At 37.3% G+C, this 24,754-nt stretch overlaps 1 protein-coding gene across 20 annotated transcripts in view; it reads right to left on the bottom strand.

Moving 5' to 3' along the window:
• The window catches only part of DLG2 (discs large MAGUK scaffold protein 2), a 1,042,746-nt gene that overhangs the window by 229,895 nt on the left and 788,097 nt on the right, over positions 1-24,754 (bottom strand). For all 20 annotated transcript variants that reach the window (XM_040583241.1, XM_040583240.1, XM_040583242.1 and 17 more), the window contains 2 exons: positions 17,093-17,161; positions 6,819-6,975 (listed from right to left, as the gene is read on the bottom strand). In XM_040583241.1, the coding sequence (XP_040439175.1) occupies positions 6,819-6,975; positions 17,093-17,161 (226 nt within the window). The remainder of the gene's footprint in view (positions 1-6,818; positions 6,976-17,092; positions 17,162-24,754) is intronic.

The raw sequence follows: 24,754 nt of genomic DNA, 5'->3' as shown, positions 1-24,754 counted from the left end.
GAATGCACAGCAGAGGGGCTTTGAAGTTCATGTTACATATTCTTCTGAACTTCCACATTCCTTTCAAGCACAAAATCATAAACTTTGCCACTACACTACATGGCCCCTCAAGGGCAAGCTGTGTTTCATTCTCCCACTTTTAGGCCATTCTTCCTTACTGGTCAGAATAAAATCTGGAATTATCTGATTCATACTTGCTTTTTCCATATTCCCCACCCAAAAAAAAAAAAAAAAAAAAAAAATGAATGTTTGGTCAGTTTGGATTAAATCTATTTCAATAAAGGGAAATCATGTCAAATCCTTTATAATCAGTGAAAAGAAATTTACACTTTTACATCACAATTGTCATCTGAGCTATCTGAAATGTTTACTTTAGGGCAAGGTAAATTGGACTCCAGAAGTGGCTACATCTTTCTGTTAGCTACAGCGGGAGGCTAAAGGGTTATATGCCCTGTACTTTCCAAAATTAATAAAGCCTGAATTTAGATTAATCCACTATTTGCTCCCGAGATACTTAATCCACCTGCTCTTGTAGTCAGTATGATCCTATTAACATATGACAGCACCTGTGCTCTCAGCTTCCTTTCTCTCCAGAGATTGTCTTTTTGCAGATCTCTCACGTATATTGTCTACCATGCAGTATTGATCCTTTGGATACATTTAGCAACACTTTCTCCCTGGATTTTCAGACAAGTTCTAGTTCTTTAAAACAGTCCAATCATGTGAACTGATCTACGCATTTAAGTCAGTGCATTGATTATATACTGACATTCCCCATATATAACACACAAGGCTCTATATGTCACTACAAAGTAAGTTCACATAGTTGTGTTTTTCCTACTGGCAAAGTAGGATTAATGTTAAAAATATAAAGGGAATCTTTACGGGCAAGTGCAGATACAGGCCACAAAATGCGATAGACTCTTCTATGCCAGAGGACAGCCATATATCATTCACACAACCCCAGGGAAGTAAGCATCCTAAGGATATGGTCTCTGCAAATTATTTGCCTCTGCAAATAATTCTTGTAACACAAAGGGAGTATCTGTTATAGTCCTAACGCTATTACATAAGACTGACAAACTGATGCTCCATGGAAAAAAATCTCCAGGCCCTATAGAGATGATTCAAACATTTTCTAAGCCAGCTTCAATTTGGAAAAAAAGTAAATATTATATACATGAGAAAGAAAACCAAATGGTATTTGCCATTTTTCTTAGTTTTGTAACTAGGTAACCAAAGGCACTCTTTGCCCTAAGTAGTTTTACTGCTTTCACCATGAGCAAAAAACCATTTCAAATTAGAAAGCTGAAAGCTTCTCTGCACCAAAGTAAGGGAAATCCATCTGAAGGTCAATTCTAACAGTAGCAAATATAAACCATAGGTATTTGCTAGAAATAAGCACAGAAACCTTACACTCTATCCTGCTCTACACACACACATTTTGGCCTATAAATTGAAGAACATTATATTTTTTCAAATGCATACTGTATTTTTGCTACGGATGTGAGTGAGAAGGTGGGTAGGAGTTGTGTGGGAGGAACTAAGTACAAAGAAGTGTTTAAACTGTTCATAAGGGAAAGCAAACATCTCACAAAAAATGGCATCAGGACGATGTACAAACGCAAGACAAAATCTGATCAATGTAAGAGATCACCTTCCCTCTACAAGGGGTACCCTTGTATAAAAGACCAGAGACAATTCTGAAGTGAGATGCTCAGATACTGACATTGCAAACTACCCATGTATATGATGTTATGTACCAGTGACAGAAAACCCCACAGAATATCTCTGGTAACCCTTTCCCAATGCACACTTACTTGTTTCTCAAAAAACAGCAGGGGAAAAAACGATGCTGTCTTCCCCCATAGACAAATACATTCTGGTACTATGCTAGATCAAAAGGCAAGTCAATCGGAATTAGGTTAACTTAATTCATCTGATTCCGGTTAGATGGGAGGGAAATGGAAGCATTATGAAGAGTACCACCTGCACCTTCACAGTGCAGCCTGTTCTTTTTTCTACTCTCTCCTGTTGCTGCTGAGCAATTACCCTTCAGGAAACTTGTTTTATCTCCTGAAGGCAACCTGCAGGATGTGCTGCTTGGGACCAGCCATCTTGCTCCTGAGCAAGCAGTCTCCTTCTTCTCTTGATTTTACTTTTAGGCTACAGCCATGCTTCATCCTGCCATTGCGAACCAGAAGGTTCTAAAGCATTTCTAAAGGAGAATGAAATAAACCTCTTATGGTCCACAATTTTATTTTACTTTTCTTTGTTACGAAGCAAGCACGATGCTAGCTGAAAGAGTGAACATACATTATAAAGGCAAACGCATGAAACGTGAGATTCAGTTTAAGACACCTAAATTTAGACATGCAAGCATGTGGTGAGCGTTTAAGTTTAAAGCCAATGGATAGCCAATCAATATAGGCAATAAAGCTTACAGAGCAATTCAGCTTGCTCTACACAACTCACAGTTGGCCAGCTGAATTGTTCCCTAGCCTCCATTGACTTTAATGGCAATCAGACACTCAGCAAGCACATAGATGTCTAAATTTAAGTACCTTAATCTGAGGTTTAGTCTTGTCCAAAGACACAAAATTCAGAAACTTCAAAAGTTAGGATTCAAGCGCTAATACTTGCTGTTACCTCCTTGTGGCTATTAATTCACCTTAATTCTCTCTTTTATATACATTTTTCACTTGTTGCAATCTTATGGAAAATTATAAAACTGAAAAACATCATAAAAATTCAAGGAGCGATGAGCACTAATTGTGCATAAATTGTACATCTGAATTTTGCTGCTGAACTTGGATGTGTAGACTAACTGTGCTTTAGGTACTACCGACTTGGCACTGAAAGTGCTCTGAAGCATGCAGGTTAAGACACTTACAATCGGTAGGTATGTTTTATCATAATTTTGATTTCAGATTGTAAGGCAAAAAAAAATCATGTGGTGATTTTCATTTGAACAGGACCACATTCCTCCTCCTGCCTCCTCAGGAATTTCCCCTAAAAATGACAATGTGTTCCCTATGAACCTTCTTCCTAAACTAGTAAGATTTGTACCGCTTTCTGCCAGCAAGGGTGTACGCACAATGTGTGGCCGTTTTATGTGTATGGTTCTTGGAAATCATTTCCACCATTGCAGGTGGTTGTAACTCAGCCACACTGGGTTCCCATTGCTGTTTTAATCAGCAGTATATCCCTTGGCATAGGAAGTGGAATTGTAAACTGCAAGAATGGCATCAAGCAACATTACGTCTTTATTTTTATTGGAGACTACATTTTCCTTAACAGGTGGAGAACTTGGGGTTAGATCAGAGTTCCAGCAGCCTCTAAGTCTGGACTTCTCACATGATTCTAAACATATCAGTTGACATTCTGGCACCTCATTTACACTGCTCTGAAATTGAAATAATACTTTCATTGATTTTCCGAGCTGTTTCATTTGGGTTATATACTTCAGAGACAGAAGTTAACCTGTGTGTACACAGCCCCTAGCAAATCAAGTCTTGATGGCAATTAGTATTCAAAATGTTACTTGAGAATATTTACATTATACTTAAAAAAAGGACAGTACTACAGGGAGGGAGATGTTCTGCTACAGCTATGAACATACACTGGTGATGTATGCATTATAACATTTTAAAAACCTTCAGAAGTGAGAAGGAAAAGGTTTAATTTGGTGGTAATTCACAAGAGCGTAATGAATTATAGCAAGAAGAAACGAACATTAAAAAAAAATTCCTACCACTTAGGGGGAAAACCCAGCTTATTACGAATGTAACCCTATAACCCATTTTTTTGCTGTTTGAAATGTTTTTTACCATTTGAAACAACATTTTCTGTTATTCTTCCATTTGCCTTCAAGGTTCAGCTAGGATTCGTTTTGTCTTTCTGCACAGAAGCACTGGGAATATCAACTTGCTTTCTGAGTTAAGTTTTAAACATTTTGAGTCAATTAAGTGAAAACAGAAAAATACACCTATCACTGCTCTTCCAAAGGTTTTAGCCAGGCAGATCTCGGTCATTACCGATCCTGTGATGCCATCTGGTGGCATTTTGGAAAAATAAATCCAAATTTTACTCTTCCATGGGGCCGAGGTTGAGGCATAACCTTTCATAAGTCTCGTTCCTGGACTCTCGGCTTGGATCCTTCTCAACCATCTAAGAGCAGCCATACAGAAAGAGGGGCTGAGAGGTTATGGGATTTTTCCAAGCCGTGTGAGCTGACTTTGAGACTACGTACACAGCCAGCGTGTCACCCAAAGGTGACACATATTCCTAGCTCTGTTGGGTCTCGCTCACGGATTTACAGTCTGTTTAAGGTATTTTTATAGGCACCTTCCCAAAGATGAGCTACACACCTCTCAAGCAGCCAACACTTTGCCATGTTTACAGCACAAGCATAAATTAGGAAATTTTTTTTCCTAATAATTTCTTAATAAATTAGGAAATACTGTGATCCTCCTTGTCCCCATGGGAGACTGAGACTAAGAAAAAATACAGCACCTTGCCGAGGGTCATGAGGGATACTGCCTACATCAGAGAGTTAAATCCAGATCTCCAAAGTTTAAATCCCTTACTAGGCTTCCTGTCTGAAAGAAATTTAAGCAAGCCTGAGCTAATTAGAAATACTAGCTTTGAGGGTACTATTTATTCTTGCTAAATCAGATTTGTCATGTTTTGAGAAACAAATGGGGAAACTATTTCTGTAGGGAACTAAATGTTTCTGAGGGACGAGGCAAAAAGAATAAACAGAGAGAAACAGACCTACTTTGTGCAGCCCTTATAAAATTGAGGTGTCTGGGACCCTTCACCAGGAAATGGTCTAAGATTAATCAGCTCTAAAATCAGCCTGTGCATTAAATCTGGTTAACTTGAGTACGGAAAAATGGTTTCATAATAGTTATTTGTGACTAAATAAGTAAGCAGTGCCTGACTTGGTGATAGCCTGGGGATATGCAGGCAGTCTAATTTAGTAATAATTTCCATCCCTCTCTGCTCAATGAACAAATAAACTACTCTTGCATGACAAGTAAATGCTGCAGCAACATTGGTAACTTTAATTAGAACATATGGAGGACACTGCTATGAAACAGACAATAATCAGAGTTAAAAATTCAACTGTGGCAGTATCGTGCAGTGCTAAACATACCCCTGCTTAAAAATAAAGGATAATAGACTTTTATATTTGTATCTGAGCTTCTAGATTTCTGCATACAATGTACTGTGAAAGGCTTTGATCTCTGACTTCTCTTTCAGTCTGTCCTATTTTGCCACATCTAGCCAAAGAAAAATAAATTGTATAATTGCCCTGAAGAATTTGCCATTTCTATTATTTGGGTTTCTTGCCTGTGTTCTTCTTGGCACAAGCCTTTCACTTCCTTGTGTCTTCAAGTTGATAACCCTATTAAGAGTCTATTTTGGTTTTCTTGCAGTTTCCTACAGACTCAGGGATCTGTTTAAGGCATCTAAACATCTTCTACTTGCCCTTTCTCAGTTTTTCTTAAAGCATTTTCAAGGAACAGGTCTGGATAAAATATACTAGTAATGATCCTCACAGCTTCAGGATACTGCATAGCTTTGGTACTAACTCACCAGATTTTCCATGTATCGCAAAGGATATCCAGCCAGCTTTTCACACCAAAACTTTGACAGGTGGAAGGTAAATTCACTTTTCATACAATAGGCCAGTGGCCAAGACACTCCCCAGCAATGCAGGAAAACCAGTTCTAGCTTCCTCATGGATTTAAACATTGACCAGGCAAGTGCCCCATAACCATGCCACAAACTGCCCAGGCTAAAGCCACCTTCCACCCCAGTGCTAACCAAAGTGCAGCCAAGGATGCACGATTCACAGGGACAGAAGGCACCACAGCAGGAGTGAGTGTGACACTGCAGCCCAGTGGGTCCATCACCAATCTGGGACAAATAATTCCTGTGTTTCATTTCTTTGCCTTAAGGCTATTTACCCACTTTGTATGAAACAGCAACTGTATCAATCTGGGCTAGTTTCTGTTTTCTGTGAGGCAGCATAATGTGAATGGGTATTTAACTGCATTTTCAAGGCTTTCTTTGTCGTTCAAAATCCTTTACGCTCAGATTGTTTCAGTCAGATGTTCAATTACTTGACAGAGCCTCAAACATAAATGCTCTGTGTTTTAAACGCATGCTACCAATACATACATGAAAGAAAAATTAAAAAGATGATTTTTGAGACGAAGTATGCAAAATATAACCTTAGGCGACAAAGCCTTTTATCCTGTAAAATTTGAAAACTTATTTCAGAGCGATCATCAAATTCATTAGAGGCACAGAGATAATTAACATAACCTAATTAATCTCCTTCCCGTATCGGGCCATTTGCTCAGCTGTTTAGTGCACACTAGGTGGCACCCCGAGCCCGGATGATTTCATCACACTGCTTTTCTCCTCAAAGCTAAGCTGAAATTGGGAAATATCTTCGGACTCGGCAGCGCATTTTGGGCAAAATGAAACTGGATGATGGGCTAAACTGGGAGATGCTGGGGTCTGCACTGAGTTCAGGTCCCCTCTCTGTGCTGTTGCCATTCTGTAGATAGCATTAAGCAAAGAAAACTCTCCTTCCAAGCAAAGTGCAAGTAACATCAGTAACAAATGCTATAAAACCCAAGAGCACATAAACAAAATATTCAGTGATAAACTGTTTCCAGCTTGGATTTTACAACCTGGAAACCAAAAAGACAAAAAAGACAAAAATATTGTGTCCCTTGCAATATAGACAACAAATAAGATTAAGCAGTTGGCCAGCAAAGCCCAACACAGATACTTACAGACAAAATTTGATCTCCTCGCTGCAGTTCTCCACTGAGATCGGCCGGCCCGCCTGCTAGGATGAAAGACACGAAAATGCCTTCCCCATCTTCTCCTCCCACAATGTTAAAACCAAGTCCTGTGGAGCCTTTGTGCAGGATGATTTTTCGAGGCTCTCTGTATAGAAACAAAATGATAAAGTTTACCCATTCAAAACTCTTCATGTGTACACATTTTTCAAGGCCTCTTAAGCATACTGTATTTTCCTTAAAACACAATGGCCTGTGATCACCTAAAGAAACCATTTAACAAATCAGATAAATCAGTTTAAATGGAGAACAGATAATGTAGGAATTAATCAGTTTGTGTGTACTCTCGCGTCCCCCCCGCCACCCCCATGGTTGAATCCAAACACCTCTATTAATTTCAGCCCGCTAGAGTAATCTTCACTAAGTGATTGATTTATTAAACTAAATACTAAACCACTGAATACATTTTATAATGTAATTTATTGCAATACTATATATACACGTTGAATCTTTACATGGTACTTCTTTTTATTTTAAGCTCTAGTCTTGCTTTTTAAACAAATTAACAAAGAAAAAAAAATAAAACTCCAAGCAGAGCAACGTCAGGTGTGTTTGATCCTGAGAGATTTGGAGCAAATACCATTTGTACGATCAAGCTTGTAGACCAGAATCTCACCAGTTTGACATTGTCAGAACCTTGCATTTGTAAAAGTACACCGCAGGTTCATTACTTACCCAGACCAAGGGATATCTGCTTTTGCCTTACTGGCTTTAAAAGTTGTTTGTTATGATGGAAATAAATAATAACAGCTACATCTCATTTGTACTTTCTATGTATAAATTGAAAATATGCCCCAAAGGATGTAAACATAGTAACATGCGTTTTAGTGATGGGAAAACTAATGTCCAGAAGGAGAAGACTTTCCTAAGCAATCAGGGTAGCAACCTTGAGAAAGTGTGACGGATATTCTGCTTCCCAGTCTCTATATATCTGGGGCCTCAGCTCTGTCTCTCCCTTGGATACACAAGCACACACAACAATATATACATACATTCCCCCGATATTTGTTGGTACTTACCCCATTTCAAATCCCTGTAACAATTTATTTTTCAGAAAAAATGTAAATACTGTTATATTAATTTGGATGTGTAAATCTTAAGCCCAGCCCTGCAGATACTCACAAACACATACCAGGACATTCTAATTCTCAATTTTCACAAACAGAGGTTACCAGCAAAGTGACAATTGTAAACACACACATACAGAAAGATTCTCCAGAATGCTCCCTGAAAAAAAGACCCCATATTGCTGTGTACTATATACCAGTTCTACATCATATGAATGGCTTTTTAATTGCCATTTTGTTTTTAAAGAAAAGAAGAAAAAGCAGAGAGAGAAGTGATTAATTGAGGAATGTCTTCTTTGATGCAAGTTGTCTTACAGTTATATACGTGGAGACTTAATCTTTACAGAATAATTCCAAAATCAGTAGGTGTTTGTTATCTTTGCCCAGTACTAATGTTCAAACTGTGCCCCCAGCTTGATCATGAACTGTAAATAACACCTCAACTTTCTGAAACCAAAGCTTAATATTTTTGAAAGAAAAAACTAAAGCAAATTTCTATACTATTTTTAAAGGTGATTGTAACCTTTAGCGAAAGTATTAGTCCTACTCCATATGGTCCTCTGTCTTACAACTTTTTCTTAACATTGTATAGTCAGAAAATAACCTTTAAAAAATATAGCTCTGAGAAAAAGACATACTGTCTTGAGTTTGTATATCCTTAGCATATTTTTAACCAACGAAAAAATAAAAGAAGGTTTCTTTTCTTTTGAATCATCCCTGTGGATTTGCCTTGTAGCAACACTTTTAACACCTTCTTAAATATGTGCAGATTAGACAAAATGTAATCCAGATCTAAGAAGTCTAAACAGGTTTTTAATTAGGAAGGGTGGCCTGGGGGTTGGAGCAGAACTAGGACAGCAAGCTGGAGGCATGGATTCCTTTCCCGGCTCAGCTCATATGCTGCTGAGTGATCTTGGCAAGTCATTTGTTCTTCCAGCTTCAGTTTCCTCATCCACGAAACGATATGGTGACACTTGTCGGCTTTGAGTCCTACCCGTCAAAAATACTTTGCAAGAGCGGAGCTACTGCCATTATTATTTACCTGAATATCGAGGAAAAAGAGGCAGTAAAGTCAAACAAATATATTTGCATGCTCTGCTGGTGAGAAATCAGAACAGCTTCTGTTCAAAATGAAACCGAGCATTTCCACATATGACAGGCAGCTTGGATCGAATAGTTGAAAGCCAGTGCTATGGGGAAAACTAGGTCAATACACAGGATATCTACTGAATAGTAAGCTGTGCAGCTCAACAAAAAGTTGGCCCAGTTATTTATCCCTGCCTCTGATCAAGTCAGCAGATTTATGCGTAAAACGCTGTCAGTGCTGTTTTGTAATTTTGGCCTTTTGACAGCAAAATTCACATTCTGCTCTTGGATGATTATGTTCAGAGGAAGCTCAAACAATATCGGGGGAATGTCAGAAGCTGTGGTTGGAACACAAGGGGGTTTGGTTCCTGCTTTTTAGCTTAAGCAGGTCATTTTGGTCATGACTCAAATCTGGCTGTATAGACACTGACCAACCATAACATGTCTTTATATTTCTTTCATATCTGCGTATCCTGCAGAATCTGAAAGGCGAATTCAAGAGCACACAAGTGTTGTCATCACTATAGGAATAACCTTTAGCCATGACTCCACTGCAAAAACTACAGGAGGTAGAAGGTATATGCCAATTCATAAGTAGGAAGTTTTTTGAAATATATATTTGTTCACACTTGCATAGTGTACGTAGTATGAAAATGAAAAAAAATCTTTATGATGATAATAAAGCGTTGTAGCATGTGATAAAGTAGGAAAAATGTTTCTTAAGCAAACAAACTACAATACCAGCCACTGATCAGGTGATCTTTTAAGAGTAATGCAGAAATGAGTTATCTGTCAATGCTTTACACACACTCAAAGAAAAGGCCAATTTTGATAAAGCTGAAGATGAGGATGTTACATATTTATTCTCCTGGTATAAAAGTTTATAGTCAACTCTTTTAATATGATCGTTAAGGACATCTAAGAACAGGTGCTCCTTAACTTTTCTTTAATATCTGGGAAGCAACACTAGGAAAACTTCCATTGCCTCTATTAAAATTCTTTATGAATTCCAATACCCCCGAAAGAATTCCAGATAGAACGCAGATAAATCCTGTAAAGGAGGTAATGGAATCAAAGACTTAAAGGTGACATGGTTAGGGGAGAGAAAGTAGTGGGGAAAAAAGTAGTAACTCAAATGTGAATGATACCTCTCTGCAGCAAATGCACTCGGTAAAAATGTGTAGTTCTCTGCAGAAAACAGCAAGTGACGCAAAGGTAATTTCACGGTAACGTACTTTAAAAGCTCCCTCTTTTGTCTGGACTCAATAGGTGGCACTCTGTAGCTACCGAGGAAAAAAGAACAGTCTAACATCCAGTGTTTCTGAAATGCATGTTTCTGCCTCCAGCCGTAGCTACTTATCCCATTTACAATTTCTTCTGTGATAAATACGGCTGAAAGTAAGTTTCTAGGTGCTAACAAAGCATACTAGCACTTTAATTTTGTGTGTGCATGCTTTATGCCCTCCTGCAGCTTTGTACCAAATACAAACAGAGAAGAGCAGCAGGGGAAATCAAGCAGAAATTAGAAACGAGTGTGAGATGAAAACGTTCCTGGACTGACAGAAGGCAGCAGAAGGGGGAAAAAAATGCTAAAAACCCAACCAAACAAAAAACCAAACAAAACCCGAAAAAAACACAAACAAACAAAAAAAAGAGCAAAGAGCAAAGAAAAGAGAGAATAGGATAAAGGGAGACAGTACATCTGTAAAGGAGAGCAGGGAAGGAATTAAAAAAATAAAGAAGGAAGGAAAAAAGGAAGATTCACTATAACTGAGCCAGGACTAAAGGAGCAAATAAAGTGCTGCAATCCACACAAATTTACAGGCGCAGAAATCAATGGGAGAATCAATTTGGATGGACTTGGTTACTTGCTTCAGGGAATGCATCAGATCATATTCTGTAAAGCACATAAATTGCAGGCCTGATGTAAGAGCAAAGTATTATTAAATTAATATTTGAAACCAATAAGTGGTAACAAATCAGAGTGGATAAAACTTGAACACTTAAGAAAAATTCTCCTGTCATAAAAATGTGATTACCAAAAGTAAATCAAAAAAGCGAGACATTTTTCCTCCTTAACATTTTTTTTTGTTCATGCTTGTTCTATTTCTTCATTATCTCAAAAATAGTTAAGAGTTTTCTATCTACTACATTTGTACTGAATATTTGGTTTGATCAGTTTACTCTTTTACAATAAGAAAATGACAAGACAAAAAAGTGACTATCCCTATCTTTCTTCCAGATTGTGAATCCATAGTAATTATAGATTTAATTTAAGAGATTAAAAACTGGACTCATAAATGAAGGGGAAGAGCTTTCTGAAAACAAGTAATTCTTATAATAACTAACTGAAAGAAAATCCATTTTTAATTTGCTTATTTTGTGCTGCTGGCTACGTTAAAGAATACAGATCAGTTTAGTATTCATCTCACACTGACGCAGCTCTGCCTTTGTGTTTCTTTTGCACCATCTATAAAACTGGGGTGCTGACATAATTTTGTGTTTTTTGGAACATCTACCGGAGTATTAAGCACACTGGGTGCTTTCAAGTATCAGACACTAGAGACTTCTTCAGTTATATACAATCAATGAGGTATCCCAAATCTGCAGGGACTTAGAAATACGGCTTTGATCTTGCTTTGGCTGTAGGTTTTTGTTGTGTTGGTGGTTGTTTGGTTTGGTTTTTTTTCCAGAAATGCTGTTGGCCTCACAAAGGCTACTGAAATCATACATCCATTCATGCACATGCTGATTTGGTGTTACAGTAACGCACATCATAGAAAGCCCAGAAGACTAGACATTTCTCTTACTGCTTGCATTAGGGTAGCACCAGTCTCCAACCAAGGCCCCTCATATAATGCAATAAAACCCATTCAAGCTACTTGAAGTAGCAAATAACAAGGGAAAATTGAAGCAGAGAAAAAATTGCACCAGTTGGTTAAAGTCATGCATTCGTAGTACATTGGAGAACACACACCCCCCACCCCACCCCCCAAATCTAAGGGATCAAAGCACCCTTTGTCTGAGCAGTATGGTGTTTGGCTTCTGATATTTCACCGTGTGACTACTGAGCTATGCCTGCTTAGAGTCAGCGGGTTAATCAAGCTATTTCTTTTTCAGTATAATACTTTCAGTTTTCCTCTCATACTTCAAAAACCTCCAATAACTAACTGCATGTTTATTTCAGACAACAAAAGGGTGTTCATACTGGAAGGATCTAAAAAGGGTAGTTCAAATAGATAGAGCATTCTTCACAGCATCGAACACAGAAAGCTGGGATGGACAGAGAATGTGACAGTGTGTATGATGTTTTAAAATCTGATTAATCACACAAAAGAGAATTTGAAATCTTAAGTGGCTGAGGGCCTGGAATGCACACACACACCTTTTTAAAAGACACCAAAGTCCAGGCAAACCCAAATTTACTCAACTTATTTAAATTTTCTTCACTACCTTCTACAACTCTGTTTCACAACAATTTAGAGAAAATTCTATCTGTAGTGCTCTCATCTGTTGTTTTATTGCAATATCACTTTTGGTGCACTTGGCTTTTACATTTCCCCTGTTATTCCCCTCTTAGGCTCAGCAAAATCTTTCCACCAGCATGTGAAACACCTCTACCCCCTGCCTTCCTCCCCAGCCTTCCGGAGGTTTCCAAAACACGGTGCCCCAGCAGTGGTGGGGGGCTGGCAGACCTTCCTTTCTGCCATCCCTAGGAGAGTCTCAGAGCGCAGGAGAGGCTGAACACATCAGTGTTACCCATCACTGCCACACCTAGCCCAGCGAGGTCTGTTCCCCCATATTTTACTTTAATTGTTATTATCCTGATTTCAATTATGATTGAAAAAAAAACAACCCCAAAATAAGGAAACCTGCCTCTTATCTATTGCTGTCACAATGAGCGTAACAGTCCGGAGGGGTAACTTTGCCTTCTTAAACTGAGACAGTGTTTTAGCCATGTGCAAGAGCATTCATTTTCATTGCCTGCAATTGATTCGTGACTTACTATTTCATTTTACTAAATGCAGATGTACTAACAACTAAGCATTCAGCCTTTAATGGGACGTACAATTTTCATAATGCATAGCAAAAGATAATAGAATACAGTCACCCATTCTGCTTGAAACAAGTATTTTATCTCTTTATTTGACTAGGTTTTTGTTGGCATTTCTTGTTGATTGAATGTTGGCATTCACTGTAGAAGCAATACTTTATCCTAACTTTAATACCGACTAAATTTTTAATGCATTTATATTCTGCAAAGATCATGTCTAACTTGTCACAAACTTTGACATATATTTAATACAAGGCAACCTACTGGGAGCCAGGCTTCAAACTGACTGATGCATGCATGAGTGCATTGGCTTATACATGTGCAACTTTATTTGTTTTGTGGGAACCTCTCTGGACCTTAACAGTCTTTCATTGTTGTCTTTGGTAGAGAAATTAAAGCCTGCACACCAGGCAACATTTTCTGCTTAAAGCTAGCAAGATGGAACTGGCATACAGGAATAATCTCTTATTTGAAAAACTGTTCTGTATTTTTAACAAGACACCCGACGTTTACTTTAAATGCACAGGAGTACGTCTCCTAGATTTGTAAAATCTCATTGATTTCTTGAGCAACAATACAGGACAAGGGAGATGATTATTCCAGTATGCTTATTCATTTATACTTTGTCTCCTGTAAGCACTTGTATCTCTTCCCTCATCCAGGAGGTGCATTATTTACATGCTAATAATCAAAACAAATCCTGAAAACTGCACCTCTGTTCCACCTGCTATAATCAGCACAGGCAACCCCATACTAGAAAGGTTGCTTTGCATCCTGCCTTTAAAAACTATTGATTCCATATTGAAACCACTTTCCTATAAACTATTCCTTACAGTATTCGGTGGCTTCATTTACCATGAATGTTCCACTTTTCAGTTGGTAAACAAAGCCAGACGAGATGGAAATGGTAATAGGCAACTACATTGCACTGTCAGGAGACAGAAAGTATTCAAAGGCTAAGAGAATACCTAAAAATAGCAGTGCCTCTAAGCCATGTTTCAAAGTATCAATACACACTCCGTTAGTAGGAAGCATCCAAAATCACTTTATATAAGACACTTTCAAACCACAAATCTGTCCTGTTCAAAATAAAAAATCTTACCCTTAGTCATGGTTCAAATGTTGTTTATTCATGTATAAATATTTATATATATTCGACATACTCAGTCACGTTGATAAATTTGTTTAAAATTTCCATCAAAACACTCTTGATCAAGTAAGTTGAAATCCCCATTTCTAAGCAGCTCAGCAGAAGAGATGACTGGTAGCGGTTAAAATACAATTTAGTCTAAATGTCAACTGCAGAGACAATAACTATCCTACACCACTAACATTATAGCTTCATGCGATAGTACAGGAGGATTTCCAAACAACAGGTTTTAGCTTTTCATCCAATATTTTTCCTATTTTGGATATTCACTGTGCAAATTGTTCACCAAAACTATTTCAAGATACGCAAACCAATATTTCCCAGTTCAAGCATTATAGTTTTCTTGTTTTTCAACCATGTAAATAAACCATTAGGGAAGTTACTAATTAGATTGCACTAACAATGACATCAAACACCTGTGAAGTTCATGCTTTTATACACATAATAAAATCCGTTCAACTCATGTACAGAAGAATACATAGCTTGAATATCTTTATTTTTTTTCTCTTGCTACTAGTTCTTTTTGCTGTATGTGAAGTACACAGAAGACATTCCCCCCCCCCCCCAATTGTTTTTAAGTATGAATCCATCACCTAGATCAAAAAAAAAACTATTAAGACATTTAAGTGTCTATTCTACGCAGCTCAATTATCACATATTCCACAGGGTGGAAAGGAATAAATGCCATTGAATGCAATTCCCCCTGTATTTCTTTAACCCTCCCATATCTCATTTCTCCTTCATAGGAGTAATAATTATATTACTTTAGTGACTACACATACACAGTCAGTCACACAGCCAGCATACAGGCCACAAGTCTGTGTGCTAGGGATGCCTTGCAGGTAAAGCAACTATTTATAAAGTGCATCTCACAAGCAATATGGGTCACCTAAACACAGGACTTTACTGATGGAAACCCAGTTCCTGAAAGAGAAGAATGACTTTATTTTGACCTCAAATTACCTATAAACATACTTAGCAGCATGGACTTCACAAAAATGTTAGAATAAATCAAGCTTTAAAATAATGAAATATTTAGGGTTGAGTTGCTTACTTATTTTTGCTCAGCAGTGTTAATAGGCTAACAGTCCCAGTTTCCCATGTGGAAAGAAATATGACTCAATTTAAGTTGATTAGTAATAATTACAAACCAGATATTCTTCTATCTCCTGAACAGCAGGAGGCCTGCTGTTTTTTGTAGTATCAATTTTCAGATTTCCTGTGCTCTTATGATTCATACACAATATATGCAAGTTGTCTGCATGGCCAGCACAGATTCTGCAATTTATCTAAAAATCAATTAAGGCAGATTGGTTTCCAAATTTGAATAGGAGTTTAAACCTACAAGGATACTTCCTGAATTATGGAGTCCAGTAGACAAAGTCGGAGACATCATAAAATAATATATTTCCTTAAATCTCAATTTAACAAATTCTTTTTTTTTCTTTTCCTCCTTTTTTTTTTTTTTTGTAATTCAATCACCATTTTAATTGATAAACTTGTTCTCAAACCTCAGTTCTATTTCAAATGTCAATTTATTAATGAGTTGGTTTGAGGAAAGGACAGGGGACTTTATTATGACACACATTCATGATAAAGAAATCCAAAATGAGGGTGTTTAGGCACTGAGGCAGGTTCCCCACAAATTGTACAATCTCCACACTTGGTGATAATCACAGCTTCACTTGAAGATCCCTAGCAACCTGGTCCAACTTGAAATTAGCCTAGTTTTGAGCAAGAAGGTTGAATGATGAGGGCTTCATTTATAGCATTAGCTTCCAGGTGACAGCCCATAAGCCATATGCACTTTTCCTGCAGCAATTTCACTATTCAGTCTTGTTTTCAATGAATAATTACTACAGCTGTCCTACACATTTTAAATAAAACATCAAAAACTTAGATCTTAGATCTCGATAAGAAAGAAAAAAATGAGACTTGTGAGAAAAACATTACAGGCTTTGCTTAGAAGTGGTTTATTTCACATATCTAGCTTTTTATTTTCTGACTGCACCATAGTAGGTTTGTAACAGAAACCAGAATACAACAAAATGACATCTTTCCTCTGTGGAAACTTTTGATTCTTACTTTTATTACAAGAAAGAAAATCTTTGAAATAGGATGTGACAGCAGCTGATGACAAGTTATTACCCATTCCTACAAAATACTTCAAACAGTTCTACATTTCTAAGGGAGGGGAGAAACAAACCTAACATTTTCTGTAAACTACACCAGTCGGTGCAATACAACCTGTGTTTCAGTGTCAAATATAAGCTTTTCTAATATCGTAAAGATGCAAGAATATTAACTGTGGTTGTGAATTATTCATATTTTACCCAATTATTTTTGTTAAAATGGAGTCAGCTAAGTACTCAGAGCTATGCTTCCACGATTCACACATTAATATACACAGATATACACCAGCACAGCATTATTATTCCTATCATTACTTCTCCATCCTTAGTTTGTGACACTGCTTTGTCAAAAAGAACTCATGCATACGTTAAGAAAATAAAGTAAGCCTTGACTGGGTATTTCCATGATTAGTGAGAACCATTTTACAGCTAACACACGTAAATATTAACACTTGTCAAGTAAGATGAAGAAATTTTATTTGAAATATCTCTGTGACAGATATTCTTGTCTCCTTGAAAACAAAACCTTTCAGTCTAAGTATCTAGGGAGGATCAGCACTAATTTGAAACTATTTATTTTATCTCACAGACCTAAACACTGTGGTATGCATCTACATAAAAACCACATTAACAACTATTTGTATATGGGTAGTACAGTGCCTGGCTTAGTGGTATGTGAGAGCTCTACAGGCAGCTTCAACAGAGAATCATCTTACCCTTCCACAGAAATGGTCCGCTGCAAGCTCACTGTGGGTGGACGCGTTGCAGTGCTGTGCTGGGAATGACTGTATGACCAAGGAAGAATAAAGAAAAGCATTTGTTAAAGAAATAGAAGTTTCTCTTGTTCTTATTGTCTCTAGCAATTTAGCTAATGCCAAAACAGAAATAACAACCAGATTGTTTTACACGTGTCTAAAGCATATTGACTTCAGTGATGCTCATCTCTTCAAAAAAGAGCTCAGTCCTACAATCTCGCTTGTTTAAAATAGGTTTCATTCCTCATTAAAAGCAGACAATGAAGAGAGTAATTCCCTTTAACTTTCTTATTCTTTTTCAAAATATATGTATACACACACAGTTCAGTCATTTAAAATAACTCAGATGCTAGTTGTTCTGCCAAATATACTAAGCATAAAATGCAAAGTTAATTTCAGAGCAGAAGGTAAAACAGTAAATGATAACATTATCAATCTAATTCTCCGTGTTTCTCAGGCAGAATGCTCAGTAAAAGAGGACATGCACTGCTTATAATTGCATCATAATGTAACTTCAAATTTTACAAATTTCAACCAACAGTCACTATTTCTATCAGACTTTACGTAGCTTGAGTTTTTCCACATGAAATTTTATCAATCTAAGACACAACATTTAGAAAATAAACATGATGTTTTTTCTAAGCAAAACAGACTCTGAAAGAAAAATGTTCTTGATTGAAAATCTTCAGATCTATTGGCTTCTCATATGTTATGTTGTCACGACTACGGAATGTCAAAAATAGTTATTATGTTACATAAACCCTATAAATTACACAGCATACATTAACTTCAGTATTGTAATATTGTATAATAGTATTGTACCACTACTATTCATGTAAATATAAATGGATAGCAACACATCATCAAAGGCAGTTCTGTGATAATAAATTATATTCCTTATCCAAGACAAATTGTTTAAAAGAAAACAAACAAACAAACAAACAAACAAACAAACAACTGGGTGTATCTTCTCTTTAGTTTAAATGGCTACATCACATACTGAGGCTCAGTATTAATAATGCAAAGTACACATTAAAAATAAATCTTTTGGTCATTTTGATTTCACTGATTGTAGAATGTTGCAGATTTTGCAAATATCGTCTTGCTTTCAAGCTTTGTATAAAACTCGAGCTGCTTGTTCAGAAGCACACTTTACTTTCATTAAAAGCTAAGATGTTTGACATTAGTGAGCAACACATCTGTTTTATGTGCATTTTACCCTGTAGCATAGCCAATACTGTTTGTCTGACAGAAAAGATGGGATTTCTTCTGCAGCACATAGAGTTGTTACACATGATATCATGCCACAAGACAAACAAAAGACCTGTTGGTATTTCCTGTTGTGACCATTGTGCTCTCGTTTCTTGTTAGTTTTCATCCTTAGTCTAAGTATTTCAGAAGTTCTGTGGGAAAGTATACTCCTTTTCTAAGTAGAACTACAGAGTTTTTTATCTGCTTTATAGCAAAACATAGGATGTACAGGAGTATCATGAGTCTCTAGCACCATGGTGTAAGCAGAATAGTGGATTTCAACAAATATTGCAGACTATTTAATGGATATTGGTTAAAATTTCACATTAAGTTTGCATCTTGCAAATAACGTAGCATGCATATTTTGAAACTATACATTTTTTAGTGTTTATGCATTTCTTAAAAAACTAAAGTTTAGATTGTGTCTTGTCTTCTGCCCTTCTCCCTCTACAGAGCTGGAAGGGAACATACATCCTTATGTTCCTGTACTGGCTTCCCACACAAAAGTAATAACAAAGGGAAGAGCCTCTCCCCTGAATTTTCCCCCCATATACATAAGACAGAAGTGGCACAGCAAAGCCACAACTCCTTCATCTTTTCACTGTGCAGCTTGACTCTCAGAAATTTTATTACTTGAAGTTGCATCAAGAGATGCAAGAATACAGCTGGTACAAGGAACAGGAACCCGCAGAGAGGAGGGACGATGATCTATGTCACGAGCTTCTAAGTCACACTGTATGTCAAGGTCTGTTTCTCAGAGAAGGATGGCAAAGCCATGCCTGAGCTATACTGCCGGAGACTTTATACAATGGAGACTTTAAACAAGCAGCTCATATTCTTGCAACAGATGCTACATATTTTGTGGGGGATAAAAACCTCTTAACGAGGCATGGCAAGGCAGCAACTGAAGATTTCATGCAGGGATTGGGTTTCATAAATGCTGGGTAGTGTTTTGTTTTTCAAAGGAAAATTCAAATATCATAGGAAAGGGAAACTGAGCAGCCACAGCAGATTTGGCCCTTTGCCTTAAAACATTTAAGCCACTTCTCCCTGTTTCAAGATCTCCTCCTTACTAGGGCCGTGGCATACTGTTATGGCCAGAGCCACAATACCTGTGTCCAAGTACAGCTAGCCAAACTGGCTTCAATTCCAAAAGTTTTGTTTCCCTTTCCCCAAAAATTTCAGCATTGCCCTATTTTTACTACAGCAAACTTAATTATATAACCCTGACCAGCCTTAAAATAGGCAAAATTATGAGACCGTTAAAGGTAGGACTTCCAGATGCTAAGTACTAAAACCTAATCATTTCCTTTTTTTCTACAGAATTATTAACTGGACACCATCACGAAACCATATTTAATAGTAAGCTCTTGGGATGTGACTAAGTTTGGATGTTGCAAATCAAAAAATGGGCCACACTCACCAAAGTAATTTATAGAACGGTGAATTATTGCTCCTACACTGGAATATTCAAAATGAGGAAAGGGGCCAGTCTGATCACTGTAACAGACTCTCAGTCTCCACAGCGATGCTGCATTTTACTCGTGAATTCAACTACCTTTGACGATTGATACTTAAACCAGGCTATTTTGTGCAAAACCTGAAAGTAATAATCTCACTGTTTCTAAACATTGTATATAATGGATAAAGCAGGACTAATAATTTTGTGGCCATACTATTCATAATGGCATTTACAGATTAGCAAAACCTCCTAAGCCTCTATAAAAGATCCCTGTTTGACATCATATACTTTTCTTTAACATGGAACAGATTACCCTTCTGAACATAGACCTACCTAGATCTAGAGCTGGTATTGGCTTCACTCTCATAAATTTATTACTGGATTTCATTATGCATGTATGCGTAAAAAATGGGACATTGTTTGATATATGCAAATTATTGTTGTTTAAAACATATGATCCCTATTTGGAAAGGTTGGTAAAAATGCTGTTTATGAACTTTCTAAGAAAATCATTGTTGAAATGCAAAATTGAACCGAGAACAAACAGCAGTTCCAGAAGTGATTAGCAGCACCAGGTGCCTTGCTTTTGGGTGTCCAGTCTAGAACACTTCCAAAACCCTACTTTGCCAAAAGAGGATATTCACCCCTTTCAGAAAATCCTGTGTCTAGCAAACATCTCAGCAGTAGGGCAAGGTGCCCAGCACACACGAACCACTCTCCTCAGCCACTAGAGAAATTGTGCTGTGCCACCAAACCTGCTGTAGTTACCCTCACACAGTACTGTTATGGCTGGGGCAAGAAGTAGCAAATTAAGCAAAGGATTATCCAGACATGCTGGACAAAGACGATTCAGAGGGAAGTGTGGATCCTTGGGAAAACAAAACACATTCCAATGATGGAGTGAAAAAAAAAAGACTAGGGTGGCAATATTATTTTCTATTATATCAGATGTTCTAGTAAGTGATGTAATCCCATAACAATTATGAATCACAGCCACAATTTCAATTCAGTATTCCCCTGAAATTACCAAACCATTCAAGCACTAGATGTCATTGGTATCCCTCACTGGAATGACTCCTTCCTTAGGCAAAGCTGCAAAAAGAGCCTTATACCTCACTCCTTGCAAGTGAGGGGCTCAGCTATTGGCAATATTCCACTCATTAGAAATGCTTTTCTAATCCTAGTTACGTGTGACATAGAGTTCAAATGAGTCCTTGGATTTTTCATTAAAATAATTCATAAATGGTGATATGAAAACTCTTTTGTGCATAATCATAAAAACCAAATCTGATGCTCAATGCAAGCTTATGTCTTCTAAGGTATCGTCATGAATAGTGACACACAAAAATAAAAAATGCAGCTTAATCACTGCTTTACACAAGTGACTATCCAGTTCGAGACACAAATAACAGTTTGATACCATTCCTTACTGATTTATTTAAAAGATAAAGCTGCTGGTGGCTTCTGTCAAAGACACACTCATACATGTGTCATGTCTTTTGTAGCACAAAAGAAAGTAACACTTCTGAGTTACTGCCACCAACATTTTTGATGATGAATACCTAAAGATAGACACTTACATCCCGATTGAGACATGAAGGTAAGTATCATGTCCTTACACTCACAGATGTAAGCATTCAAAGTTCAACATTTAGGCTTATAAAAATGCTACTGTTTCTCTGAAATGATACAGAATGAATGTCTAGGTAGTTTTAATAATACAAAGTAATCACACTTCAATATACTACTCAGTACTACAGCCCCACAAAATGGATCTTTCCTGAAGAAATGACTTGCATCCTGTCAAATACCAGTTTTAACTTCTATTTCATTTTAGTTCATTGAGACAAAGGGAATAGTGTTCTTGTAAGACAATTCATATGAGTGACGGAACAGAGAATGAGATTATAATTGGATAATAAAGGGTAAAACAGGGAACGAAGAATCCAACCTCTTTTTTTTTTAATGTTTAAGTTGTTTTTTGTTTTAAACCTATTTCTTAGGCAAGGCCTGCCATATCATGACTTTGTTAAATACTAAAAATAGAGCAGCCTGGTGTCAACATATTGATTTAAATGTTTATTATGAAAATAAGAATATCAATAAGTATTATAGTATCGGAGAAGGCAAGTAAAAGAATTCTCCTTAGATTTGATTCTGTTCTAGCCCAAGGATGCTCTGAAAGCACTCCTGCCGTGTGGGTGACACTGCAGCTGGAGGCAGTATCATAAACCCCTCTTTCCCTGCAGGGACCACATGAACTACCACCTTCCCTTCACAAATGATGCTTTCGCCAGTACACAATATCCCAGTGAAATCCCTACCTGGGATGACACAATCACAATAGATAAATATTTATTGTGTTTTAAATTCTATAATGCAATCTGACAACCATAAATATGGACAAACTGCCACAAAGGGATCAGACTGCACGACACTCAAATCAAAGTTCATCCCAAAGCCTGCCTAATGCATTGAGGGGGGAAAAAGATGGTTGTTACAATCCAAAATTTTTCTTGGTCTCTTTTGCTTGTATAAAAACAATACACATTGCTTTTACACACAGAAAAGTCATTAGTTTTCTTCTTCCAACCTACCTCCTATCAACAAAGAACAGTTGTTCATTATTTGATATAGCCCTGATTTAGGAAACCTTTTGTTTTCATGTATCTTTGTTTTGACAAGTCAAAAGTGACAGATAAAACTCATTATTTGCTTCCTAAATCAATTGACCTGCATCTTCTCATAAGGAAGCAGTGATGCAGCTAGTGGCACAGGCTAGACAGAGACCTCCCTGAAAAATGGCTTTGGAGCAGCATTCTTGAGGTCCCAGTTCTGAAATTGCCATGCGGAAGAAAAGTATACAAATCACATTTGTCTATCAATATGTTCTGTGCAGAAAAACTCCACAAACAATCCCCCAAACTAGGGCTCTGAGTTATTCTTCATTATTCACAATACAGAAAGAACAAAGATGGATCAATACAATATAGAAGGTCCACTGGAGAACAGTGAAGGGAACGCTGACGCTTTGGTTTTATGATGTATTCTCAGCATGTTGTTTCTTATGTCAAGGATGGAAGGTAGCAGTGCAGTTGTTTATAAAGCTTCTAAGCCTTTGCTTTGATGGATATAAGAGTTTAAGAAGACAACATGCTTTAACTCTATTAATGTGGAGTTTTAATTCAGCTCAGTGAAGTGAAACCAGTTTTTCCTGATGCTGCCAATGGCTAAACTTCTAACTTAAATGAGTTTTTGCTCTCCTGTGGGATTAATTAGAAGACAAGAGAGTGCTTTTTTGCTATTAATTTTCTCCCTGCTACAAACAGCTTGATAATATCCAGTACTAACAGTTACTGACCCATATTAGAAGTGTCAAACTAACCACAGTCTCCCATCAGAGGTAAGTAGGAAACTTCAGAGAACAGGACATTCAACTGTGCTACTTTCAGATCACCCTTAGGCACCAAAGCCAAACATGAGATGTAACCAGTTTTCATGCACAGGCACATGCAATGAGGATTTTTGGAGTGACTTAGGAACAATAACTCATTTTTTAAAATGGCATCTGCACATATATTCTACAAATAGCATTGCTAGGCTAAACACCTACCCAGTGGAAAACAGTAAAGAAACAAAATGAAGGATTAGGCTGTCACTCTGCCTACAAATATGTAAAATAAGGACAACACTACCTCTCTGTTCAGGTTCTCTGGAATAATTTCCCTTGCACAAGTCAACAAGGTTGCTGACCTCTCCTTCCCTCCTTCTCTTCCTTTACTTCCTTCCTTTCCTTCTTTCACTTCCTTCCTTCTTTCTTTCTCCAAACAGTATCCACAAAGAAGTGGTTATCCACATTTTGCAACTTGAAGTATTTGTAATTGCAGCCCTAAACTAGCATCATATAGGAATAAGGAAGCAATAAGGAAGAATGCAAGGTGAAACTGTGACTCAGAGGAACGCTTCAGCTCCTGGAATAAAGCTAATTATCCACCTTTGTTAGCAGTGAGCCTAAATCAGCACCTATCTTCAAAGTGGCAAAATATCCCCTGACTTCAGATCTGCTTTCTTTACATCTGAGATAATTGCAGGAGATAACAATAAGCTTTAAAATATAAAAAGTATGCTTATCTGTTATTTTAGTTTGAAATATAATATTTAAAACAGCTGAAGAAGTTTGGAATGCATGGGGAGAACTGAGAATAGTTAGGAATGCTGTTTAAAGGAGTACATCATAGAGGATATACTATCGGTGAAGTTTCACATGTACTCTGATGTCCCCATGTAGGGTAAGTACAGACTTACACAGTACTGTGAAGAGCACAGCATTGAGGAAGTTAGGCATACCAAGTTAAAAATGTACAAAAAAATTACTGTTACAAATCTATACAAAATTAAGTGGAACAAATTATAGCAAACATGAGACCTGTTTTAATGACTTAGACATGATACCTTGCTCTTTTGGGAGGTTATTCTCTTCTATATGTCAGTTAGGTACTGATTTCTGTTATAACATACTTTTTTTTTTTTTTTTTCTCCCTATCATCCCATCCTTCTAATTCATTATGTTCCTTTGTTATATCTTCTCCCCATACTTTGGAAGGGGTGTTTTTTCCCCTTCTAAATCCCTTCTCCTCACGGCGCTGCCCCTGTGGCTGCAAGGCTTGACCTCGGCCAGCCTTCTCTTATACCCTGTGCAATTCATTGGAACGGTGATGCTCGGAAAACACTAATGCCAGAAGAGAATTAGGAGCGATAGCAAGCAGTAAATGAGGTATGGCATTCAAGTGTACCAGCATGGCAAAAAACCTTAGTGATGTCAAATTACATAAGGATCATGTCAGAGCAGGGAGGAGGGTGACAGCTGCTTTCTCCATGAGGAACTAAAAACTCCGCATCGTATTTATGAG

This window comes from Falco naumanni, chromosome 2 (assembly GCF_017639655.2).
Source record: "Falco naumanni isolate bFalNau1 chromosome 2, bFalNau1.pat, whole genome shotgun sequence".
Taxonomy (NCBI): domain Eukaryota; kingdom Metazoa; phylum Chordata; class Aves; order Falconiformes; family Falconidae; genus Falco; species Falco naumanni.
Note: the sequence above shows the minus strand (reverse complement) of the source record. Positions and strands in the feature narration are given on the sequence as shown.